General features: G+C 38.6%; 2 protein-coding genes across 5 annotated transcripts in view; both read left to right on the top strand.

Moving 5' to 3' along the window:
• Positions 1-1,606: 1,606 nt before the first annotated feature.
• Positions 1,607-11,395, top strand: mapk13 (mitogen-activated protein kinase 13). Its single transcript, XM_008318598.3, has 12 exons — positions 1,607-1,868; positions 3,846-3,975; positions 4,444-4,502; positions 5,427-5,532; positions 6,065-6,094; positions 6,512-6,559; positions 6,864-6,978; positions 8,077-8,148; positions 8,605-8,684; positions 9,963-10,041; positions 10,216-10,389; positions 11,051-11,395. Exons 1-12 carry the CDS (start codon positions 1,756-1,758, stop codon positions 11,134-11,136), a joined length of 1,092 nt encoding a protein of 363 aa, XP_008316820.1. The 5' UTR covers positions 1,607-1,755; the 3' UTR covers positions 11,137-11,395.
• A 488-nt stretch (positions 11,396-11,883) lies between these two features.
• Positions 11,884-19,531, top strand: part of brpf3b (bromodomain and PHD finger containing, 3b) — a 9,997-nt gene continuing 2,349 nt past the window's right edge. Inside the window, exons 1-10 of one of the 4 annotated variants that reach the window (XM_025059187.1) lie at positions 11,884-13,075; positions 13,982-15,542; positions 15,642-15,798; positions 15,959-16,090; positions 16,583-16,711; positions 17,030-17,342; positions 17,576-17,866; positions 18,546-19,112; positions 19,315-19,396; positions 19,498-19,531. In XM_025059187.1, the coding sequence (XP_024914955.1) occupies positions 14,005-15,542; positions 15,642-15,798; positions 15,959-16,090; positions 16,583-16,711; positions 17,030-17,342; positions 17,576-17,866; positions 18,546-19,112; positions 19,315-19,396; positions 19,498-19,531 (3,243 nt within the window). In that variant the 5' untranslated portion in view covers positions 11,884-13,075; positions 13,982-14,004. Of the gene's footprint in view, positions 13,076-13,121; positions 13,722-13,981; positions 15,543-15,641; positions 15,799-15,958; positions 16,091-16,582; positions 16,712-17,029; positions 17,343-17,575; positions 17,867-18,542; positions 19,113-19,314; positions 19,397-19,497 lie in introns of those variants that run through there. The other 3 variants (XM_025059188.1, XM_025059185.1, XM_025059186.1) reach the window with 3 other exon arrangements.

Genomic DNA, 19,531 nt, shown 5'->3' with positions numbered 1-19,531 from the left:
TGAGGTGTTCATTTACTCTGAGGGAGATGTTCTTTCACAAAAGTTTTTTTTTTTTTTTACAAACTAAAATTACGATTAACAAAATAATTCCATGTGTTTATTGCATAACTAAAAAAACATAAATCTGTGATAGAATGTGATTTATAAATTATTCAAGTTATCTTAAAATCCCTCCTTTCCAACTATGTCTTTCTGTTAACAGTCATGATTCATAAAAGTCTTGGCAACACTCAGTAATTATTCATGAGAGGTAACACGTACTGTGTGTGGGTGTGTGAGCAGATCATTGACATGTTTAAACAAGCAACTCCTCTTGTTTTTTACAGCAAGGCTTTGACAGTTGGTGTGTGACTTGTTTCCTTTTTATTTATTTTCCACACAATGGATAAGGTTTAAATGCTGCTAAATGTTTCTTTCTGCTTTTACAGTCATAAGAGATTACACAACTCCCCCAGGCTAATTAACACATTAGCTGCTGTCATAGATCGACAATGAAGGCAGAGTCCTGTGGGGCTCCGTCGCAATGATCTATACCAGAACTTGTGTGGAGCTCCTTTCAAAATAAATGTAATCTCATTATTATAAAATGCATAGGCCTTTGGGGAATTGGGGAAAAAAGTGTTAATGACAAACTATTACGACTCAAATTTGCGCTCTATAAATAAGAATTGCACTGACTAAAATATTATATTATTAACTCCCACTGCTGAAAGTGCTCTTTATCATGCCAAGTATTCAGTATCCAAGTTGTACCACAGATGCAGTAATAGTAGTGAAGGTGGTTAAATGGTAGTAGCGGTAATATGTATAGTAGACATATTATTGTGGGTAGTACTCACTGTATTAGTTATTAGTAGTATCTGGAGGTTTAGTAATAAAAGTATTAGTAACGGTAGTAGACATAGTAGTGTTGGTAATAGTAACACTGGTGGTTGATATGGTAGTAAAATGGTACCTTGTATAGCTAGTTATAACAGTGGAAGAAGCACAGTAATAGAAGTAATAGTGTGGTATTTTGTATTGATCTTTTTAAAATACAGAAAAAAAACATAAAATTTATTTTTGTAAATATTAGAATCACAGGTAGAATCACAAATTAGAATTTGATAGAAGCCTGTAGTGGCTTATACAATAAGATCACACTCAAACTAACCTAATGGACACACTCAGTGATGACAACAAATCCTATATCAAATGTTTCAGATAAACAACATATACTGTACCACTGTAGGTGTACTACTTATTAACTTACTTTCCTACTTCCTCCTACTCTTCTGGGAATTAAAATTGATTATTTAGTTGTTTTAGTTTTAGGGTTTTTTTCTTTTGTTGTTGTTGTTTTTTGTTTTTTGTTTTTTTTGTCAGAGAAAAAGAAATACATTATTTCCAAGTCATCTCTTTATCTAGAATTAAATCTAAAAACCATGTCAATGGAACTCTGGTAGAAATATGTAAAAAAGTAATGATATTAGCAGAAGTAGCACTTACAGAAGTAATCAGAGTATGCTTAAGTGTAGTCCATGTGGTAATTGTGAAATAGCAATATGTTTAATACGTCAACAGTAGTTTTGAGAAGTATTTTGAAAAGCCCAACCGGAAATGGTTTATGTAATACGGTAAGTCGTACTTGATCTCTGTTTTGCACTGTATGGTTTTGGCTTTACCTTGTGAAGTGATACGCGAGCAGGAGGAGAGAGGGAGAAGTTTTCTATCAGCTTGTCCAGCGTCTCCTTCTCCTTATCATTCTTTCTCACCATGGAGGCTCAGCCACATTTCTCTCGGGAGGAAATCAATAGCACAGTGTGGGAGGTACCGGAGAAATACACACGGCTCAAACAGATAGGAACAGGAGCATATGGTGCTGTGTGGTGAGTAATACACCATTGGTGTACTGTACACTACTGCGTAAAGGTGTGTGTCTGTGTTTATATCTGTGCGTGTGTATTCGCACGCATGTAACTCATTAAAACATAATATTACAGTTCAGGGTGTAGATATAATAACCTTGTTTGATGATGTGCTTAACATGTAAACAAAAAAAGTGGTATAACAGGACACGGTGATACACAGATACCAGTTACTGGTACTGTATACCACCTACATGCGTACCTGTTGACTTACTGTTCCTCTGTACATTTGGAGGATGTGGTGAATATGGAAGTGTCTGTATTTAAAATGGCCCCTTTGTACTTCTATCCACACTGTGCATCAATGCTGAAGCTGCAGGAACAACTGTTTTACAGTAAACATGAATACTTTTACTACTACTTACAAATTCCATCGTGTGTGTTTTTATAAAATATCAACAGACGTATAATATACTTGGCATTTAACTGGACATGGATGATATGTTGGACTAGAAATCCTGAGAAATTTGAGAAAATGTTCTCAAATAATTATTTCCTTTATTTGCTAATATTTCGCTAATATTGTGTACACAAAGTATATGTGTCACTTGTGGTTTGGACTCACAACATTTAAAGGAAACAACATATTGTGGTGGACACACCCATTGTCACTTTATATTTTATTATTAATGTTAAATGATGAATATAACGGTTGCTCCTTAAGTCTATAGTTAGTATCACTAAAGCACATAAGCACAGACCGTATATGAGGAATTAATGTAGTCGTCCTATTGTTAAAACGATTAGACAGAAAGATAAAAAGGGCAGAAACTGCATCACTATTAAACTTTTTTTTAAATGTCACTGGTTTATCTACAATTGTGCACTAATATATTTTAAAAAGTCCTAAAAATGTGCATTGCTGAAAACCAAATTGTTGTCCCAAGTGTTTTTCAATCAACCTTCAAAGCCCAATTATGTCATTCACTTCATTCACTGTTGACCTAAATTGAACTATTTCTGTTGTCTTGTCTTGTTTTTCTATTGTAATGTAACAACAGTGGAGCACTGGTCAGATATAATTGTCCTCCAACTGACAGGTCAAGGGTTTGATATCAAGTTGGCTGGTGAGGAAAAGAGGCAAAAAATCCAGTAGTCCAGTATTAAGAAAGTGTGCAGAATCATTCATCATAGAAGGTCTTAAATCCTAAGTACTATAGTATTATAATTTAAGAGGATGGACTGGATATGAATCACATGAAATATATACAGCTAGACCTCAGAACTTTATTCATAGTGGAACATTTGTTTTCTCAGGAAAATGTTATTGTCTACACTGGTGCCTCTGATGTCAGATCTGCAGGTAATGGCCTGCTGATAACATTTACCAGGGTTAGGCAACAATGTGTCAACGCTTAAAATGCCTGACCTTTAAAAAGAAGAAGTAGCTGTAAAATTGTTTTCCAAATTGCACAAACCGTAGAAACAATTTTATGAGAAATAGCAAATGGAGAAAGTCAGGAAAAATCATCAGACCGTCACTGTGTACTTTAATTACTGCCATTTGAGCTGTTTGTCATTTATCAGCTTTTGCTTGCAATGTTTTACACTGTCAGTGTTGTCAACGGTATTGTGCACAAGTGACGTGTGTAATGTGTTGGTGGATGTGGCTCTAAAACATTTTAAGCCTTTCCTCCTACGACGTGGTGCCCTGCAGTTCATTGCAAACATGCATCCTCAGATGCCAAACATTTTCATGTTGATGCTTAGTAAACCACCACACACAGACACTCACTCAGTTAGAGAGTGGGTCCCAAAAAAATGTACTACCACCTTTATTTCAGCTGCGTGTGAATTAAAGGTGAAAAAAAACCCTCAAAATACACTTTCCTCACTGTTGTTTTCATACTGCTGCAGCTTCAAAAGAGCAAAAATCATAATGAAACTAGACTCGGCTTGCACAGTGGGTGAACTCGTTACTTCGTTATTCACCCACAGCTCGGCCATAAATGAGAGGACTAAAGAGAAAGTGGCCCTCAAGAAACTCCACAGACCTTTCCAGTCAGAGATCTTTGCTAAGAGGGCCTACAGGGAGCTGCGGCTGCTCAAACACATGAAGCACGAGAATGTGAGTAGATAAAAATCTGTTGTTTTAATCTCATGTACTCATTTTGTTTGTATACTGCTTCTTCTGCTGAAAAGTACGGCAACAAGAGACTAAATCTTTATGCAGGTACAAACCTGACGTGACTGGGGTCAATAATCCTAAACAGTATTAATATTCACTGGGCCCTGGACCACTTTGTACTGTAAAAATTGGACCTCAAAGTCAAAAAGATAAGAAACCCTGGTCTTGAGTCACTGCATTTAGCCTGTAGATGTGTCTCCCTCTGGATGTATAACTACATACATGATGCTAACCTCTGGTCTCCATGGTTACATATACTGTACAGTATTACTTATCTGAAAAATATATCAAGCAGTTATGAGGAACACACTAATTTCCTCCATTGTGGCAAATAAAATGACTGCATTATTAATATTTGAGGTTTCTGTAGCAATTTATGACTATAATTTTTGCTCTTATTCCAAACAGGTGATAGGACTTCTTGAAGTGTTTACAGCTGCCTCTGGCCTTGATGACTTTCAAGACTTGTGAGTATTTTTAGGACATTAGCAAAAGTCACTCAGGCAGAGACAGACAAGGCCTTTCGAGTGATCTGCATGTTCAGTTTATAGCTTCAGTATTACTTACAGGACTCCCGGTAAGGATAGTTTGGCCTACTGCCCTTTTGAAACATGAACTGCTCTCCACGATAGAGTTGTCACAAAGGTGGAAGCACTCTATTATATGACGTGTCATTGTGTAGCTTATAGAGAAGTTTGAATTCAATATAGCATTCAGAACAGCCTAACAATGAGTTAGTTAAACAACAGATCCAGGGACGTCAGCTGACCAACTAAAGGCAGCCTCAATGAGCTCTGCCTGCTGCGTTAAAGAATGTAATGGGTTTCTTGTTTGCCAAGTACAAAGCCTACTTCCAATGAAGTTGGGACATTGTCAAAACTGTGAATAAGAACTGGATAGTGATTTATAAATCATAACAAACTATAATGAATTGAATAAGTTAAAACAAAAAGATATTGTGTTTTAACTTGCACCAGGTAAATGTATCAAGAAACAGTTTTTAATAAGAAATGGGGTTTCTTTAATATTCTGTAGCCACCTGGCAGTAATCTCCGCAGTGTGATGATGGTTTTAATGCAGTACCCTCTGAGGGGTCAAAAGTCATGGGCATTAAATGTTGTTTTTTAGTCATTGCTGCTTACGCTCAACATTACTGTATGTTGAACCCAGTGCAGATCAAACTATTACTCTTAAATACGATAATTACATAAATGTAACTTCAGATCAGTGCAGAATAATACTCTAAGAAATATTGTTGAAGTAAACTGTTAAACCAAGTGTTTTGTTGTGAACCTGGCTGAATAAACATCCTACAATGTGTTTTTGATGATGATGTTTGGCAGGGGTAACTGCTTATTTGCATTTCTCACTGTCTGCTCTTTATTTTCCAGCTACCTGGTGATGCCTTACATGTTTACAGACTTGTCAAAGGTTAGAGGCCAACTCTCAGAGGACAAAGTCCAGTTTCTCGTCTACCAGATGCTCTGCGGACTCAGGGTGAAAACATTTTCTCATAATATGGAGTTTTGGTCTGTAGAACAAAATTATGCAGTAAATACTGTATTATATTAAATGTGTAGTTTGTTTTTTATAGAAACTACACATTAGAAATACTAACTCCAATGCTCCAGTGTTTGTCACAAATTATACCGTCTAACATGGATAAACTCTATTAATCTATTTGTTAACTTAGTTGATTAAAGAGATAATTACAAAAGAGCAACAAAAAGCTAACACTTGTCAAAGTTAACTGAAAAATTGTTGAATGTTATGTCTATCATAACATTCAACTATAAAATGATACCTGTAGTTGTTTCTTAGTTCTTATCTATTTGAACATATTTGTCTATTGCCTGGTAAACTCTTCTACTTTTATTCTACCTGTAAATCATTCAAACGGTCCCTGATTAAAATGTTGTTTTTCCTGATCTCAGTCTGAAGAAAAAATACAATGATTATGTAATTCAAAGGCAATAGGAACAAAGTAGAAACATTTCTGACTCTTCTGTGTCTTGGTCCCCTCTTACAGTATATTCACAAGGCTGGCATTATTCACAGGGTGAGTACATGTAGGGAATGTGAAAGTTTTTCTGTTGCATTTCTTCATAACTCTTCAGTCTATATAAACCCTGCACCAACAGGTAGGATGAGTTCACCTCTGATTTCTCACTGCATGTCTAGAAATGTTAGCCTCACCTTTCAGCACTGGTGCCAACACCTGTGGGTGTGTACAGACAAGGAAAGTATGATCAGATCTAATGTGTCATACTAACACACATCTCTTAAAGTAGGTGAGGGCTTGTTATTCAATGTCTTAATCTGGGTGAAGGAAGTTCAAGGAAGTTGTCTGAGTTTGCTGAGACAATAGATTGATCAGTCCAGGGTACAACTGTAAAAAAAAAAAAGTTGAACTACGCAGGAATTTAACCATTGTATTTTCTGAGTGACTGACAGGATTTTTGTTTTTCTTTTGCAGGATCTCAAGCCTGGAAACTTGGCAGTAAATCAGGACTGTGAACTCAAGGTTTGTCTTTTTAAGGATTATACAAGAGGCACATGAGCACATTTCAAATCACTGGATCACTGCAAAAGTAAAGGACTCAGCTGAGAATTGTGATTTAGAATACATACAAGATTTTCTTTTTGTTTAAATTTGGCTTAAATATAAATGTGTATACAGTAAGCTTGAGTGTGAATGGAGTGGAAAATCAGTGCTGTAACTGATCCAGATGGAAAAAACACAAACACAGTATATTTACATTTATTAAAACCTTTGGTGTAGTACTGTGTACTGCTTCTATGCTCCTCACACTGTACCTCTGTTGCAGATCCTGGACTTTGGTTTGGCACGCAGTACCGATGCGGAGATGACAGGCTACGTGGTGACCCGTTGGTACCGGGCACCTGAGGTCATTCTGAACTGGATGCACTACACTCAGACTGGCAAGACAATTGTAGCTGTTACATATTCATACTTGTGTTATCATCGTCTCAGTGTAAACTTTGCCTGTCAGTGCTGTAGTGTTGTTTTTTTTGTGTTTCCCTTTTATTTATTTATCTCTTTATTAGAATGCAGCTGGGTATCAATGAGATGATCAATGTTAGATTGGGTGTAACATCATCTGAACAATATATTGCTGAGACGCTAGACTACATATACAGTAGGTCTTACATATAATGGTGTGGAGTCATCAAATAGTGAAGCGATAATAAAATGACCAAAGATTTACTCTCACCACCATTAAGTAAGGACTACCCTTTATTGTACTCTTTAATTCAATATTCATTATTATTATTAACTATTTGTTAATTATTTTAATTTATTTTCATATCACACTTTATTTAAGGTAGGGATGATTGTATTTCATTATTTCAAATTCTTTAAAAAAATTGTTTAAAACATTTTTCTAGTGTATTTTTTATTTATCTATGCAAACTTTTTTCCTTTTGGCTAAGCTTCAGTAGTTTTTAGCCTAATGATTTTTTGATTTATTATTTTTATGAATATTTAAAAAATATATTTTTTAATCACTTCCCTTCCTTTATTTTAAGTTATCTTTAGTTATCCTTAGCTAAACCTATCCAGATTTTCAGTTTTCTTTTATTTTTTTGGCTTTTCATATAGAGTTTCTTCCTGAACCAGTCGAACTGTTGTCTGATACTGAAATGTTCTATTCTATTTTGTTTATACAGTCTTTGGCTGTCAGAGGGTGACAGAACTGCTGCTGCAGTGAAATGGACTGCTTTATGTTTATTCATTAAATGCTTTGTGTTTTTCATTTTATAAACATCTACAAAATGGAATGTCACACAGTCAGCAATTCTGGCGCCTTTACACGCTGCATAGGATTGTATTAGTCACAGGGTTTAAAGTGTATAAACAGTGAAATAGATTCCGATTGCTGCTGAAAGTAGGAACTTTATTCTGGCATTAAAATGCCACATTGTGTACTCTACTCCATTAAACAGTGCTAAAAAGAATACTGTTGTAATGCATTTGACTTGGATTCTCACTGATGCTTTTTTTCTTTTTTCTTTTAGTGGACATCTGGTCTGTGGGCTGCATCATGGCAGAAATGATCAATGGGAAAACTCTTTTTAAAGGAAAAGACTGTATCCTTAAATCTGTCACATTTACTGCCTGACTCTGACTCCAATGTAACTGTGTATTTAAAAGATGTGTGGCGCTAGTAATGAAATTGAACGTCATTTGATTATACACTGACAGTTTTGTATTTGACGTGTATCGTAATTCAGGTTCCACAGTAAATGCAAAAAGCAATTACAGTATTTTACATAATAAAACAAACATGAACCTCCAGGACAGCATCCAGTGCTGCACCATTACATACATTTACCTGCAAATTTTATGATAGACTGTATGCTTTTTCCTTTTGATCTACTAAATTAAGCTGTCACTCTTTGATCAAATAACTTTAATTTATTTTCCTCATGTTGTCGTTTATGAAACTGCTAGAAAACCACTTTGCTCCTCCATCAGCTTAAGAACATCCTTTCTAAAGAGCCATATGTTTTTGAACCCCTTGATTAAAACCCATTTACAAACAGACATGGACCAGCTGACTCAGATCATGAAAGTGACTGGAGTGCCTGGACCAGAGTTCGTACAGAAGTTGGACAGTCCAGAGGTAGGAACACAGTATTTTTCATTACGACAGCAGTTGCAGTTAGACTCACAACTATCATTGGTATGTAACACTGTAGCCACAGAAGCAGAGACCAAACAGTAAGTGTCAGACGTGAGGAAGCCTCTCGGATGAAAAGTAAAACATTTTCTACTTTCCTTCACGTCACTTCACTCTCTATCCAGCATTAAGTAACAAACCTCGTGACCTGAATCTATCTGCAGTTGTTCTACAAAGACTATAGTGGATGTGGTGCATATATCATTCACATACAGTACATGTACGCTATGGGTGTATAATATAGTTTGGTAAAATTTTGTTTCTACATTTACACGTTTATTGAAAATGTGAAAGAGCAGAAAAATACCCAAACAGGTAAATACAAGTGGGAAGCAACGATTCATTCCTGTAGAACAGGGGTGGGCAAACCTTTTGGCTCACAGCCCAAATAAGGTTCAAAATTTGATTGGCAGACCAGTTCAGTATTAGTTGAACGTAGAATGCTGGGCAAAATAAATTTCAGTCTTTACCATACCTTGTACCAGTGTTTGGCTGTCTGGATCAGAAAGCCCAACAGACTAGTTTGCCCTGGTCTTCTGTAGAACCTTTAATAATAACCAAATCAAATATGACTTCCCTCAACCTAACAGGTTACTAAAAACTTTGTGTTCCTAACTATTACCACCAACTGGAGCCACAATATGAAAAATAATGTGTCAGTATCATTCATTTCTGCTTTCACGGGTGGCAGAGGAGTAAATGATAGAGGTGCAGGACATGTTTGAGGACGTAGAGACAGTGGTACAGTGTGTGGTCTAAGTAAGAGATAAAATGAGGACAAGTGTGAAATGGATTCTGGGATCAGCTTTGAACTTCTTCATGTTGTAAATGGTAATAGAAGTCGTCTGTCCAAGCCCTAAGCTGGAAAATGTGTCTGTTCATTATGTTGCAGGCCCATGAATCACTCAGTATGAGGCTCTCTTGATTTCGGCACATAAAAGCTTAAATGGATATTTTTATCCATGCAGGGAAGGTGCTTTGTTCCTATTGATGTGCCTGTCTATGCATCACAATAACCCATTTTCACCAGCTCTGTGTACAATGGTTGAAAATGACGACCAGAGCCAGAGATAGACAGAAATAAAATGTTTGTCGAACATTCAGAGGCAGAACAACCCAAAGGCTGTTCACAAAATGAGTTTATTGCACCTCTATATGGGCTGGCATCATAAACTGTTGCTTATATTTGCATTTGAATTTGTTTGTTTTTCTATAACCCAGGCTAGAAGTTATATAAAGGGCCTTCCACGTTATCCCCGAAAAGACTTTTCAGTGTTGTTCACCAGAGCCAGTGCAACAGGTAAGGTAACAGTGACTAACACCTCTTTAGCAACTGTGGTGCCATAGAAATGTCATCTCTTAAAAGAGAAACCCAACCATTTTCAACTTTATACAGACTCCTTCTTTTAGTCTCTTGAGTGCTGAAGCACTTCTTTTTATGTTTGCATCATTCTGTACTGCTGGCTATCTGCAGGTATCGACCTGCTGGAGAAGATGCTGGTTCTCGATGGAGACGAGAGGCTAACAGCAGAATTAGCTTTGGAACATTCTTACTTTGATGGTCTAAGAGACCCAGATGACTTTCCTGAGCCAGCACCATATGACGATAGCCATGACAACGCAACACTGTCCCTAGAGGAGTGGAAACGTAAGTGACAAAATACATTTCAACCTCAACTCGAGAGACAATAAATAATGTAGGAGTGTAAAGTGAGTGTAAAATGACTTTGATTGTTATAATGACAACATGGGAGACATAATAAAACAAAAGTATTTACTGCTGTCTCCTAAAACAAATTTCTAGAAGTTTGAAGATTTAAACATAGCACTTGAAACTATGGGCATTCCCACCAGGGAGCTAAAGCGTAAAAGAAGTTGGACTTTCAAAGAGGAGTAAACATACTATTTTGGTCTAGCTTGTTGCAAATATCTCTTTGTTTGATCAGGATGGGTTCTTAATAGACAGTTGCCTTTAAATAATTAAGCACCAACCATTATGTTCTTTGTAAATGGTATCTGGTACTTACAGGTCTAGTACTGCTGTATGCCACAGAAATGTAGCTGTAAAGTATGGTCTCCATTATTAGTGCCAACTGCCCATAATGAAGGTTTATGTTTAAGTGGTTGCCATGCTGGGCATGTTATATTAGAAGTTATGACACTAATACTTTGATGCAGGACATTAGTTGGTGTACTAATTAACAATTAATGTTGAAATGTCTTCTAGTGTGTCTCTTCAAAGCTTCTCTGTAAGTGATTATGACCATGTTGGTATGCAGAAACCAAAACCTTTCCTCTTTTCTCATCAGGATTATGTTACAAAGAGGTGAAAAGCTTCGTGCCCTTCCCACGGCGAGACTCCAAGAGAAAAAACACACTGACAATGTCTCCGTGACCTAATGATTTCAATTTCCCCACTAACACAGATTACAGCCACTCGTGCCCTTGTATATTCTAACCATGGATTCACTATATTCCTCCACGCCTGGACGTGTTTAGAACTTTGAATGGGAGTGAAATTTTATTCGTGTTACACTAGCCTTCAACAGTGAATTTAATGTGCAGTTTTATTGTCAACAAAAGTCAGAGTTTAGTGTACAAATAACCCTGTTATTGTTTTCAAAATAAATTGCAAAACTTATAGCCAAACTTAATCGTTTGTCTTCAGATTATTTATTATTACTATATGTCTTAATATGTGTAATAATAACAGCAATGTCTTATGTAAAGGCACATATTTAACTTAATATGTATCCATAAAATATTAGCAGTTCATTAAATTTATGATCATTTATGATATAAAAATACACAAATGTTAATTTAGAATTAGTTTAAACATTGCATAACATACTGCACAGAATGGGTGGTGCTGAAGTTATTTAATAACTTAACTAAAATGATTGTCTTGGGTTTGGCTAAAGATTGGCCAATGGCAATAAATACAAGTTTGTATTATAAAAGATACAATTTCTTTGAGATTTTTCCAAAATATCCATCCATCCATTTTCATCCGCTACCGGGTCGCGGGGGCAGCAGTCTCCATGACCGCTACCCAGATCAAACTGCACCATACCAACCCCCCTGAACCTTCCTGCGGGTGGTGAGTCCACCTGAAGGTACCAGCCGCCCTAACCGGGATTCAAACTTGCCCAGGAGGTGAACTCTGGGGTTCCACACCAATGACAGAGACATTGCATCTGGGCCAAAGCACCACTTTTCCAAAATACTAATAAGCAAATGTACAATTATCTAGTCTACCCAGAATTTTAGGTGCAGTACCTAAAGTAATTAGAAGTTAAGTAGTAACTACAAGTTGAGTAAAATGTAAAAAGTTACAGCAATTGTCTTGGGAACTATTGCTGCCATTAATGTATGTTGAAGTCTATGTAAACGTTGTCTGATGCATTTGCAAACAGAAAAGGCATCTCACTACAGTTACTGTGTAGTCTGCAGGTCTGTGTTGGTTTCCCTGTGTGGGCGTGCGTTTGTATTAAGCAACAGAATAAACATGAGCATGTGTGCAGTGCACGCTTGTGTTTTGTGGAGAGGTGTCAAGACAAGTGTCTGGTTTTTAAATCAACACTCAAGTGCCCATTTGCAAGTTAACAGTGTCATGATAATGTTGAAAACTTCAGACTGTTGTTATTTTGCTCAAAACAACCTGTTAAAAAGCTTGCGCGCGAAAATTATGACAGTGACGTCAGGGGTGCGGGCTCAGCTTGTATCAGCTATGGTCAGCAAGTTAGCTCACGTGACGCTACAGAAAACGGAAGTGATGTTATCTTAATAAAAATAAAACATCATATGTAAAAAAAATAAAATAATAAAAGACTCTTAAGCGATTGTACTATGGAGTTTAATGTCATATTTTTATATTTTTTGTATCTGTATATTTATTTACGTTTAATTAACGGCGCAGCTTGTTTAAACTAAAACGATACGTTAAGTAGACTTTATTTTTCAAAACTTAACCGGAAGTACTAAGACTCCACAGTTGCAAGTTTGATTAAGAATATACGCTGTGCTCCAAATAGCTAGCCTACGGATGCTAGTGTTTCTCCTCGCCAAAATTGGATTGTCAACAAGCTTTTTCGCTCCGTATTTTTCCAGACATACCTACGCCTCACTTACAATAAGCACACTCTTCCCCATGCTGTTTTCTGATGATACGGATTCGTTTTAAATGGGCTAAACAAACCGGCTCTGACAGCAAACTGGCTGGCTAACGGTGGCTTTTAGCTTAGAGAGTACAGCAAGTTAAGCGGCTGGAGAGGCAACCATTACTAAAGAGGCGGCTTTAGACCGCCGGCTGTGTCAGGCAGTTGCAAAAATAGGTAAGTCTTATGTTACTCATCTGTTTGTTGTTACATGTTAACGGTTTTTCAAATCCGATGGTAAATACTAAGTGTACAACTTAATTTAACATTTAAATAAACAAATCATCTATAGTTAGTTGTGTCAGTTTTCTGAAGTTAGCAGGTTAGCTGCTGATAGATCAACTTGGCTCCGTACTTTCATGTCCAAGTCACGAAACATATGTTAAAAAGCATTCGTTTGAATCTTCAAACATTAGAGTACTTCGAACTTTAAAATAAACAACATAATTCAAGACGTGTGAGCGCAATTGAACGTAGTTTCCAACTGTAAATATGGCTGACATTTTACTCTGGAAATAAGGACACCGATCTGCTGAGACGCGGGGTTTGGATTCTAATTGGCTTCGAAGAGAATCAGTCAAACTCCCTTTAATGCTGATTGGTTGTAGCCTTTGCGTTGTGGCCCGCCCTGGTACATGTCAACGCTTAATGAGATAAAAGTCTAGAATAATCAAAGTTTTTACGTCTTTGAGGTGGACTACAGACGTCATATCCGTGTGAAATAGAACTGACATGATGGTAAGGTAAGTTCAGGGTTTGAACAATAATTGCTTTGCATTCTGATATAAAAATGCAGGAGTGTGGTGGAATGTCTAGGCTGCAGGTAACATACTTGTCAGCAATTGTTGCTGTTATTATGAACAGGTGTATTCTTTTTTGGTTCGTTTGCCAATATCATCCTCATTATGTTATACTTTATCATACATATTTTAAATATAATGGTTTAGTGCAGATAAATGTAAGCATGTTAAAATTGTGTAAATAGTATTTCCTTAAGAAAAGCCATATACATTATATTGTTTTATATATAATTAATTATATATCATTTTTTCATGTATTTTATTTTTTTCCTTAAACCTACAGGGAAACTCTGCTTAGTGGCAGACATGAAGAAACCACGTCGAAAAGGCCAAGTGGCAGTGGAAGGAAACGGAAACTTGAAGAAGTCCATTGGGACAGTCAGTGGCCGTGGAGGTGCCCGTCAGCGATCTCCATCACCATACAGCCTCAAAGCATCGCCAAACAGAGAAACACTGACCTACGCACAGGCCCAGAAGGTGGTGGAAGTGGAACTAGATGGCAGGCTTCATCGCATTTCTATTTTGGAGCCCATGGAGGTTATCACTGAGGATGAGATGATGGCACAGGACATAAGCGAATGTAATAGTAACAAGGAGAATAGTGAGCATTTGACACCACTCAAAAGCTGTCCCCCAACGTCACGCAAACCAGTAACACCACGATCTCGTAGGAAAGACTCAAAATGTACCCCCATTAAGTCACCACCACCTTCCAAAAACTGTATCTCTAATTCTCATCCTCAAACCCCAGAAAAACAACATACAGCAAACCAACACATGAACCTTCCTGAGCCTAAGTTCTGTGTGCTGGAAACTTTCAAACCAGTCGAGGCACCTCCTCTACCTACTGCATATTATCGTTACATTGAGCGTTCGGCTGATGAGCAGGAAACTGTAGCAGAATATGATATGGATGAGGAGGACACCATCTGGCTGGAGTTGATCAATGATGGTCGAACGTCAGAAGGCTATTCGGCAGTCTCACCAGACACATTTGAGCTGCTGGTGGACAGAATAGAGGAGGAAGCATACTTGGAAGCCAGGAGCCGGGCGCCCTCTCAGAGCGCAGTTGACGACGATGCCTTCTGCTGTGTGTGCCTGGATGATGAGTGTCTCAACAGTAACGTCATACTCTTCTGTGACTCTTGCAACCTGGCTGTGCATCAGGAGTGTTACGGAGTACCTTATATCCCCGAAGGACAGTGGCTTTGCCGCTGCTGTCTTCAATCTCCCCAGAAACCTGTTGACTGTGTCCTGTGTCCGAATCGTGGTGGTGCGTTTAAGCAAACTAGCGAAGGACGCTGGGCCCACGTAGTCTGTGCCATCTGGATCCCTGAAGTGTGTTTTGCCAATACTGTGTTTTTGGAGCCAGTAGAAGGGGTCAGTAACATTCCTCCAGCCCGCTGGAAACTAACCTGTTACTTGTGCAAGCAGAAGGGCCACGGTGCATCTATTCAGTGCCACAAAGCCAACTGTTACACTGCATTTCATGTCACATGTGCTCAGCGAGCTGGCCTCTTTATGAAGATTGAGCCTGTGCGAGAGACAAACATCAACGGAACAATGTTCTCTGTTAAGAAGACGGCATTCTGTGAGGCTCATTCTCCACCAGGACAGGACACTTTATCAGATGAGGAGAGTGAGGTAAGAATAGTGGGCAGCAGAGGTAGGGCTAGCAGAGGACGTAGTGCCTACACAGAGGGTCCAACAACGCCAAAAAAAGGGAGAAAATCTGATGACAATAACAACAAGGCAGATAAAAAGAAAGGGAAGAAGAGCACTGAATCCAAAGTTCAACACATTTCTACTCCACAAGTGACCGTGCCACAGATACCCACTAGCAGGCAAGCATGTTAAATATACTCCTATTTTTTTGAGATTTAAAACACAGTCAAAAAATATGTTATGTTGAAAAAAAATTTTAATGTTTTTGTTTCCTACAGACTGAATAATATCTGCAAAGGAATCATCTTACAGAAAAAAAGTCAGTTCATGCAAAGACTCCACAGCTACTGGTTATTAAAGCGTCACTCAAGAAATGGTGTACCACTGGTGCGACACTTGCACTCTAATGTCCAGTCCCAAAGGAACACAGAACAGGTCAGAGCCCAGAACAGGTCTACTGCCATCGTTGTGTATTCTGGATGTAATGTTTATGTGAGATTTTTCCACCAACATTCACTAAATGTTACACGTACCTAAATGCCTATGTACTGCAGTATTTAGACTAAAAATTAATAAAACAATTGTTTCTTTACAGCCTGAGGTGGATAAAAAAGTCTCTGCGGCACGAGAAGCACTGAGATATTGGCAAAAACTCCGACGTGACCTGGAAAAAGCCAGACTGCTGGTGGAGCTCATACGCAAGAGGGAGAAGCTCAAACGCGAACAGGTAACTGACAAGGAATCTCACATCTTTAACTGTATTTTCTATGCAATCATATCTACAGTATTTATAGTAAAACAAGAATGAATTGTCATTGCACAAAAAGTATCTCTTCAAGTCTCACCACAGACCTGTGGTTTAGGTTTAAAGTATGATTTTTGTATGATGAATTTTTTTTGTTGTTGTTAAATAAACACTATTGTTACATAAAAGACAAAGCCAGTTTTTCTGTAAAAATGTTTTTTTTTTTTAAAAAAAGTACGAAAAACAAAGGTTAGTCACTGGATGTTGAAAACACTATTAAATTATAGTCTGTGAATATCAGTGTATATTGTTTACAATTTTTCTGGTTTCTAAACTGTCTACTGTCTTTTTTCTTTCAAGCCCCATCAAGCAAAACAATTTGTCTTTTCATTTTGATTTAGACTATCTAAAATGTTGAAATGCCGAATTTCAGATAATTGCAGTTTCTTGTGCATGTCTCCCAATTGACTGCAGGTCAAAGTTCATCAAGCATGTCTGGAGATGCAGTTGACACCAATGTTAATGCTTCTCACCTCAACCCTGGAGCAGCTGCAGGAAAAGGACACAGCCAAGATCTTTGCACATCCAGTCAACATCAAGGAGGTCAGAGTGGGTTTACATAGAAATGTTACATAGTAATACAGTGTGTAGATGTTTTGTTTTATGTTTGTTTTTTATATATTTACATTTCAGACATTGTTTCAGGAATTATATAAATATAATTTATAATCTGCTAAATAGCCTATCATTCTGTTGTTGTGTTTTGGAATTTCTGCATTCATGTTTTATATGCCACAACAACTAACAGGTCATACAGAGTTATAAAACAGTTATGCATAAAAATTTAGGATGAACAAATCTGTTTATTTAAGCTCTGTCATAACTGAAAATTAAAGATATTTTTCAAATGTCTATCTTCAGGTTCCAGATTACCTGGAGTTTATCAGCCAGCCCATGGACTTTTCCACCATGCGCTCTAAACTGGAGGGTCATGCCTATCACTCTGTGGCTGACCTGGAAGCCGACTTTAACCTCATGGTGTCCAACTGCCTTATCTACAATGCCAAAGACACAGTCTTCCATCGGACGGCGCTGCGACTAAGAGATTTGGGGGGTGCCATCCTGCGTCATGCTCAACGTCAGGCCACCAACACTGGCCTGGACCTAGACACTGGCATGCACCTCCCACAGTCCCCAAAGAAGAGAGACTTTTACAGCTGCACCTGGGATGATGGTGAGTTCAAGCATTTGTTTTCTGTTGTGAGATTTTACAGTTTACAGTTAAAAAAAGACATTTTCGGCAGGAGATTATGGCTCAGACCTAGTTGCTTGGCTTTGATCTTTAACAGGTCTACAGTTTTTAATGGTCATTTTTAATAACCTCGAGTTGGCTGTGTATACTGTAGCTTTTGATGAGAAACTCACTATAGTCATCAGTATTTATATCAGCCTGTCTTTGGTGCTCAGTTGACAGCATGTTGGATCCAGAAAACCGGCTTCACATGTCTGTGGAGGAGCAGCTCAAAGAGCTTTTAGAAAAGCTGGACTTTGTCACCTCCATGCGATACAGCGGTGCCCGGACCCGACGCATGCATCTGCTTCGACGTGAGATCAACAACATCCGCCACAAGCAGGGTCAGCACTCCCGCAATGGTCATTTAAATGGACATGTGAAAGAAGAGGATGACGAGGACGATGAAGAGGACGTTGAAGAGAAAGACATAAAGACAGACAGTGGCCTTTTGTCTTCAGATAAAGGTTTGTGATGAAAAGCCCTAGTGCTTGACCCAAAAATGAAAATTCCTATTCACATGTATTTTATAGGCACTTTAATTTTATTTTTTAAATGAGACCAGTTGTGAACATGAGCTAACAAAACATTGTCCTCAGGTAATTGAGCCAGGGTCCCCCCCACGCACCAACCCCAACCACCCCACTGTCTCCAGTCTAGTAAGTAGGGTCCCACAGAGTCTCGTTAGCCATGGCTGCCTCACAACTCCTCTCTCCCAGCACACTTTATGTCTGCACATCTTCAGCACCTCACTCATGGACTCACCACTCTCCATTGGCCATGTACAGTCATGTCATATCATCCCACTTAGTGCGGTCTACTCCAGTCACACAGTTTCCCAACACTGTACAGGAGGGCAGCACAACACATGTGATTTGTCTCAGTGTAGCCATGAAACGCCGCCACGTTACCATGTCGCTGGTGAACAGCTGTGAACGCAAAGTTTCTCTTTTCACTCTCTGGACTTGATCCTCCATGTCTACAGAATACTTGGTGGTATTCACTTTATAAATAGGATGTAATTACCATTACAGAGTGACACCATTTTCCTGTGTAAATTGTACACCACCACATTGCACTACATACTCAGTAAACATTTCTACTGAGGGCTGAATGAAATTAGTTTTCTTCCTTTGTTCTCAGAAGACCTCAAATCGGCGTCGCCACCGATGCTAGAACCTACAGGGCCGGCTCCTCCTCCAAGACGGGGAGACACACCATTGGAGCCTCCCACCCTGCGGCCAATCACAAAGGATCCCCAGTCTCACAATTGGCCCTGCAAACGCCTAAAGTTGGACAGTGACTTATCAAATACCACTAATTGCACTAGAACACAGGAGCGGCCAGTGTCACCGCCTCCAATATTGCACATTGAGGGACAAGCGGTGGCTAATGGTCTGTCAGAACCCGAAGCCTCACTAAGACCTACCACTGGGGGGGTGGGACGACGGACTTCTGTTTTATTCAAAAAGGCAAAAAATGGTGCAAAGCTGTTCAGAGATAAAGACGTTTTGGTGAATGGTAAAGCCCTGATGGACAATACACCTTCAGCACCCAGCTCCACAGCCAGCACCCCATGTTCCACTCCTGTGTCCACTCCTTCAAAAACCCCACAGAAAAGCCCTGGACCACCCACACTCAAAGAACAGTGGACTCCCAGTCGAGACGCAAACTCAGAGCCAGAGAAGACACAGAATCAAACACTGGAAAGTGGTGAGTGGATCGACATTGTTCCTAACAGTAACTGGTCCAGTTCTTCTTTCAGACTGTTTTTTTTAACTGGTTTAACTAACTCAGCAGTCTAGTATTGCCTGACTCTGCTTCACTGTGTTCTCCTGTCTCTGACTTCAGTCTCCTCAAGTCTCTATTGACTCAGTAGCACCTGCTATAAGGTTCTCATTTTGTCTGCCTGCAGAACTCACAAACGGCTTCCACAGGCACAAAAGTGGCGGATCTGACTCCGAGTACAGCCCCTGTCCTGTCCTCCAGAAAGAAATGTATGAGACGGCATATCTGTGACCTTCACTTGTCTGTTTTTATTTTCATATATATATTCATAAGTGTCAGTAAACTGATGCTGCTTTGTGCTGTGTTACAGCAGCTCTCCACCCAAACGAAGCCTTGGGAAACCT

The sequence above is a fragment of the Cynoglossus semilaevis genome, chromosome 10, assembly GCF_000523025.1.
Source record: "Cynoglossus semilaevis isolate Cse_v1.0 chromosome 10, Cse_v1.0, whole genome shotgun sequence".
NCBI lineage: Eukaryota > Metazoa > Chordata > Actinopteri > Pleuronectiformes > Cynoglossidae > Cynoglossus > Cynoglossus semilaevis.
The sequence above is the reverse complement of the archived record's forward strand: the minus strand, read 5'-3'. Positions and strand labels throughout refer to the sequence as shown.

Bases quoted from the DNA above. Each gene is read 5' to 3' on its own strand.
- mapk13 (XM_008318598.3), top strand. From the start codon at position 1,756: ATGGAGGCTCAGCCACATTTCTCTCGGGAGGAAATCAATAGCACAGTG. The intron at 6,560-6,863 runs GTTTGTCTTTTT...CCTCTGTTGCAG, and splicing joins ATCAGGACTGTGAACTCAAG to ATCCTGGACTTTGGTTTGGC. The intron at 10,042-10,215 runs GTAAGGTAACAG...GGCTATCTGCAG, and splicing joins CACCAGAGCCAGTGCAACAG to GTATCGACCTGCTGGAGAAG.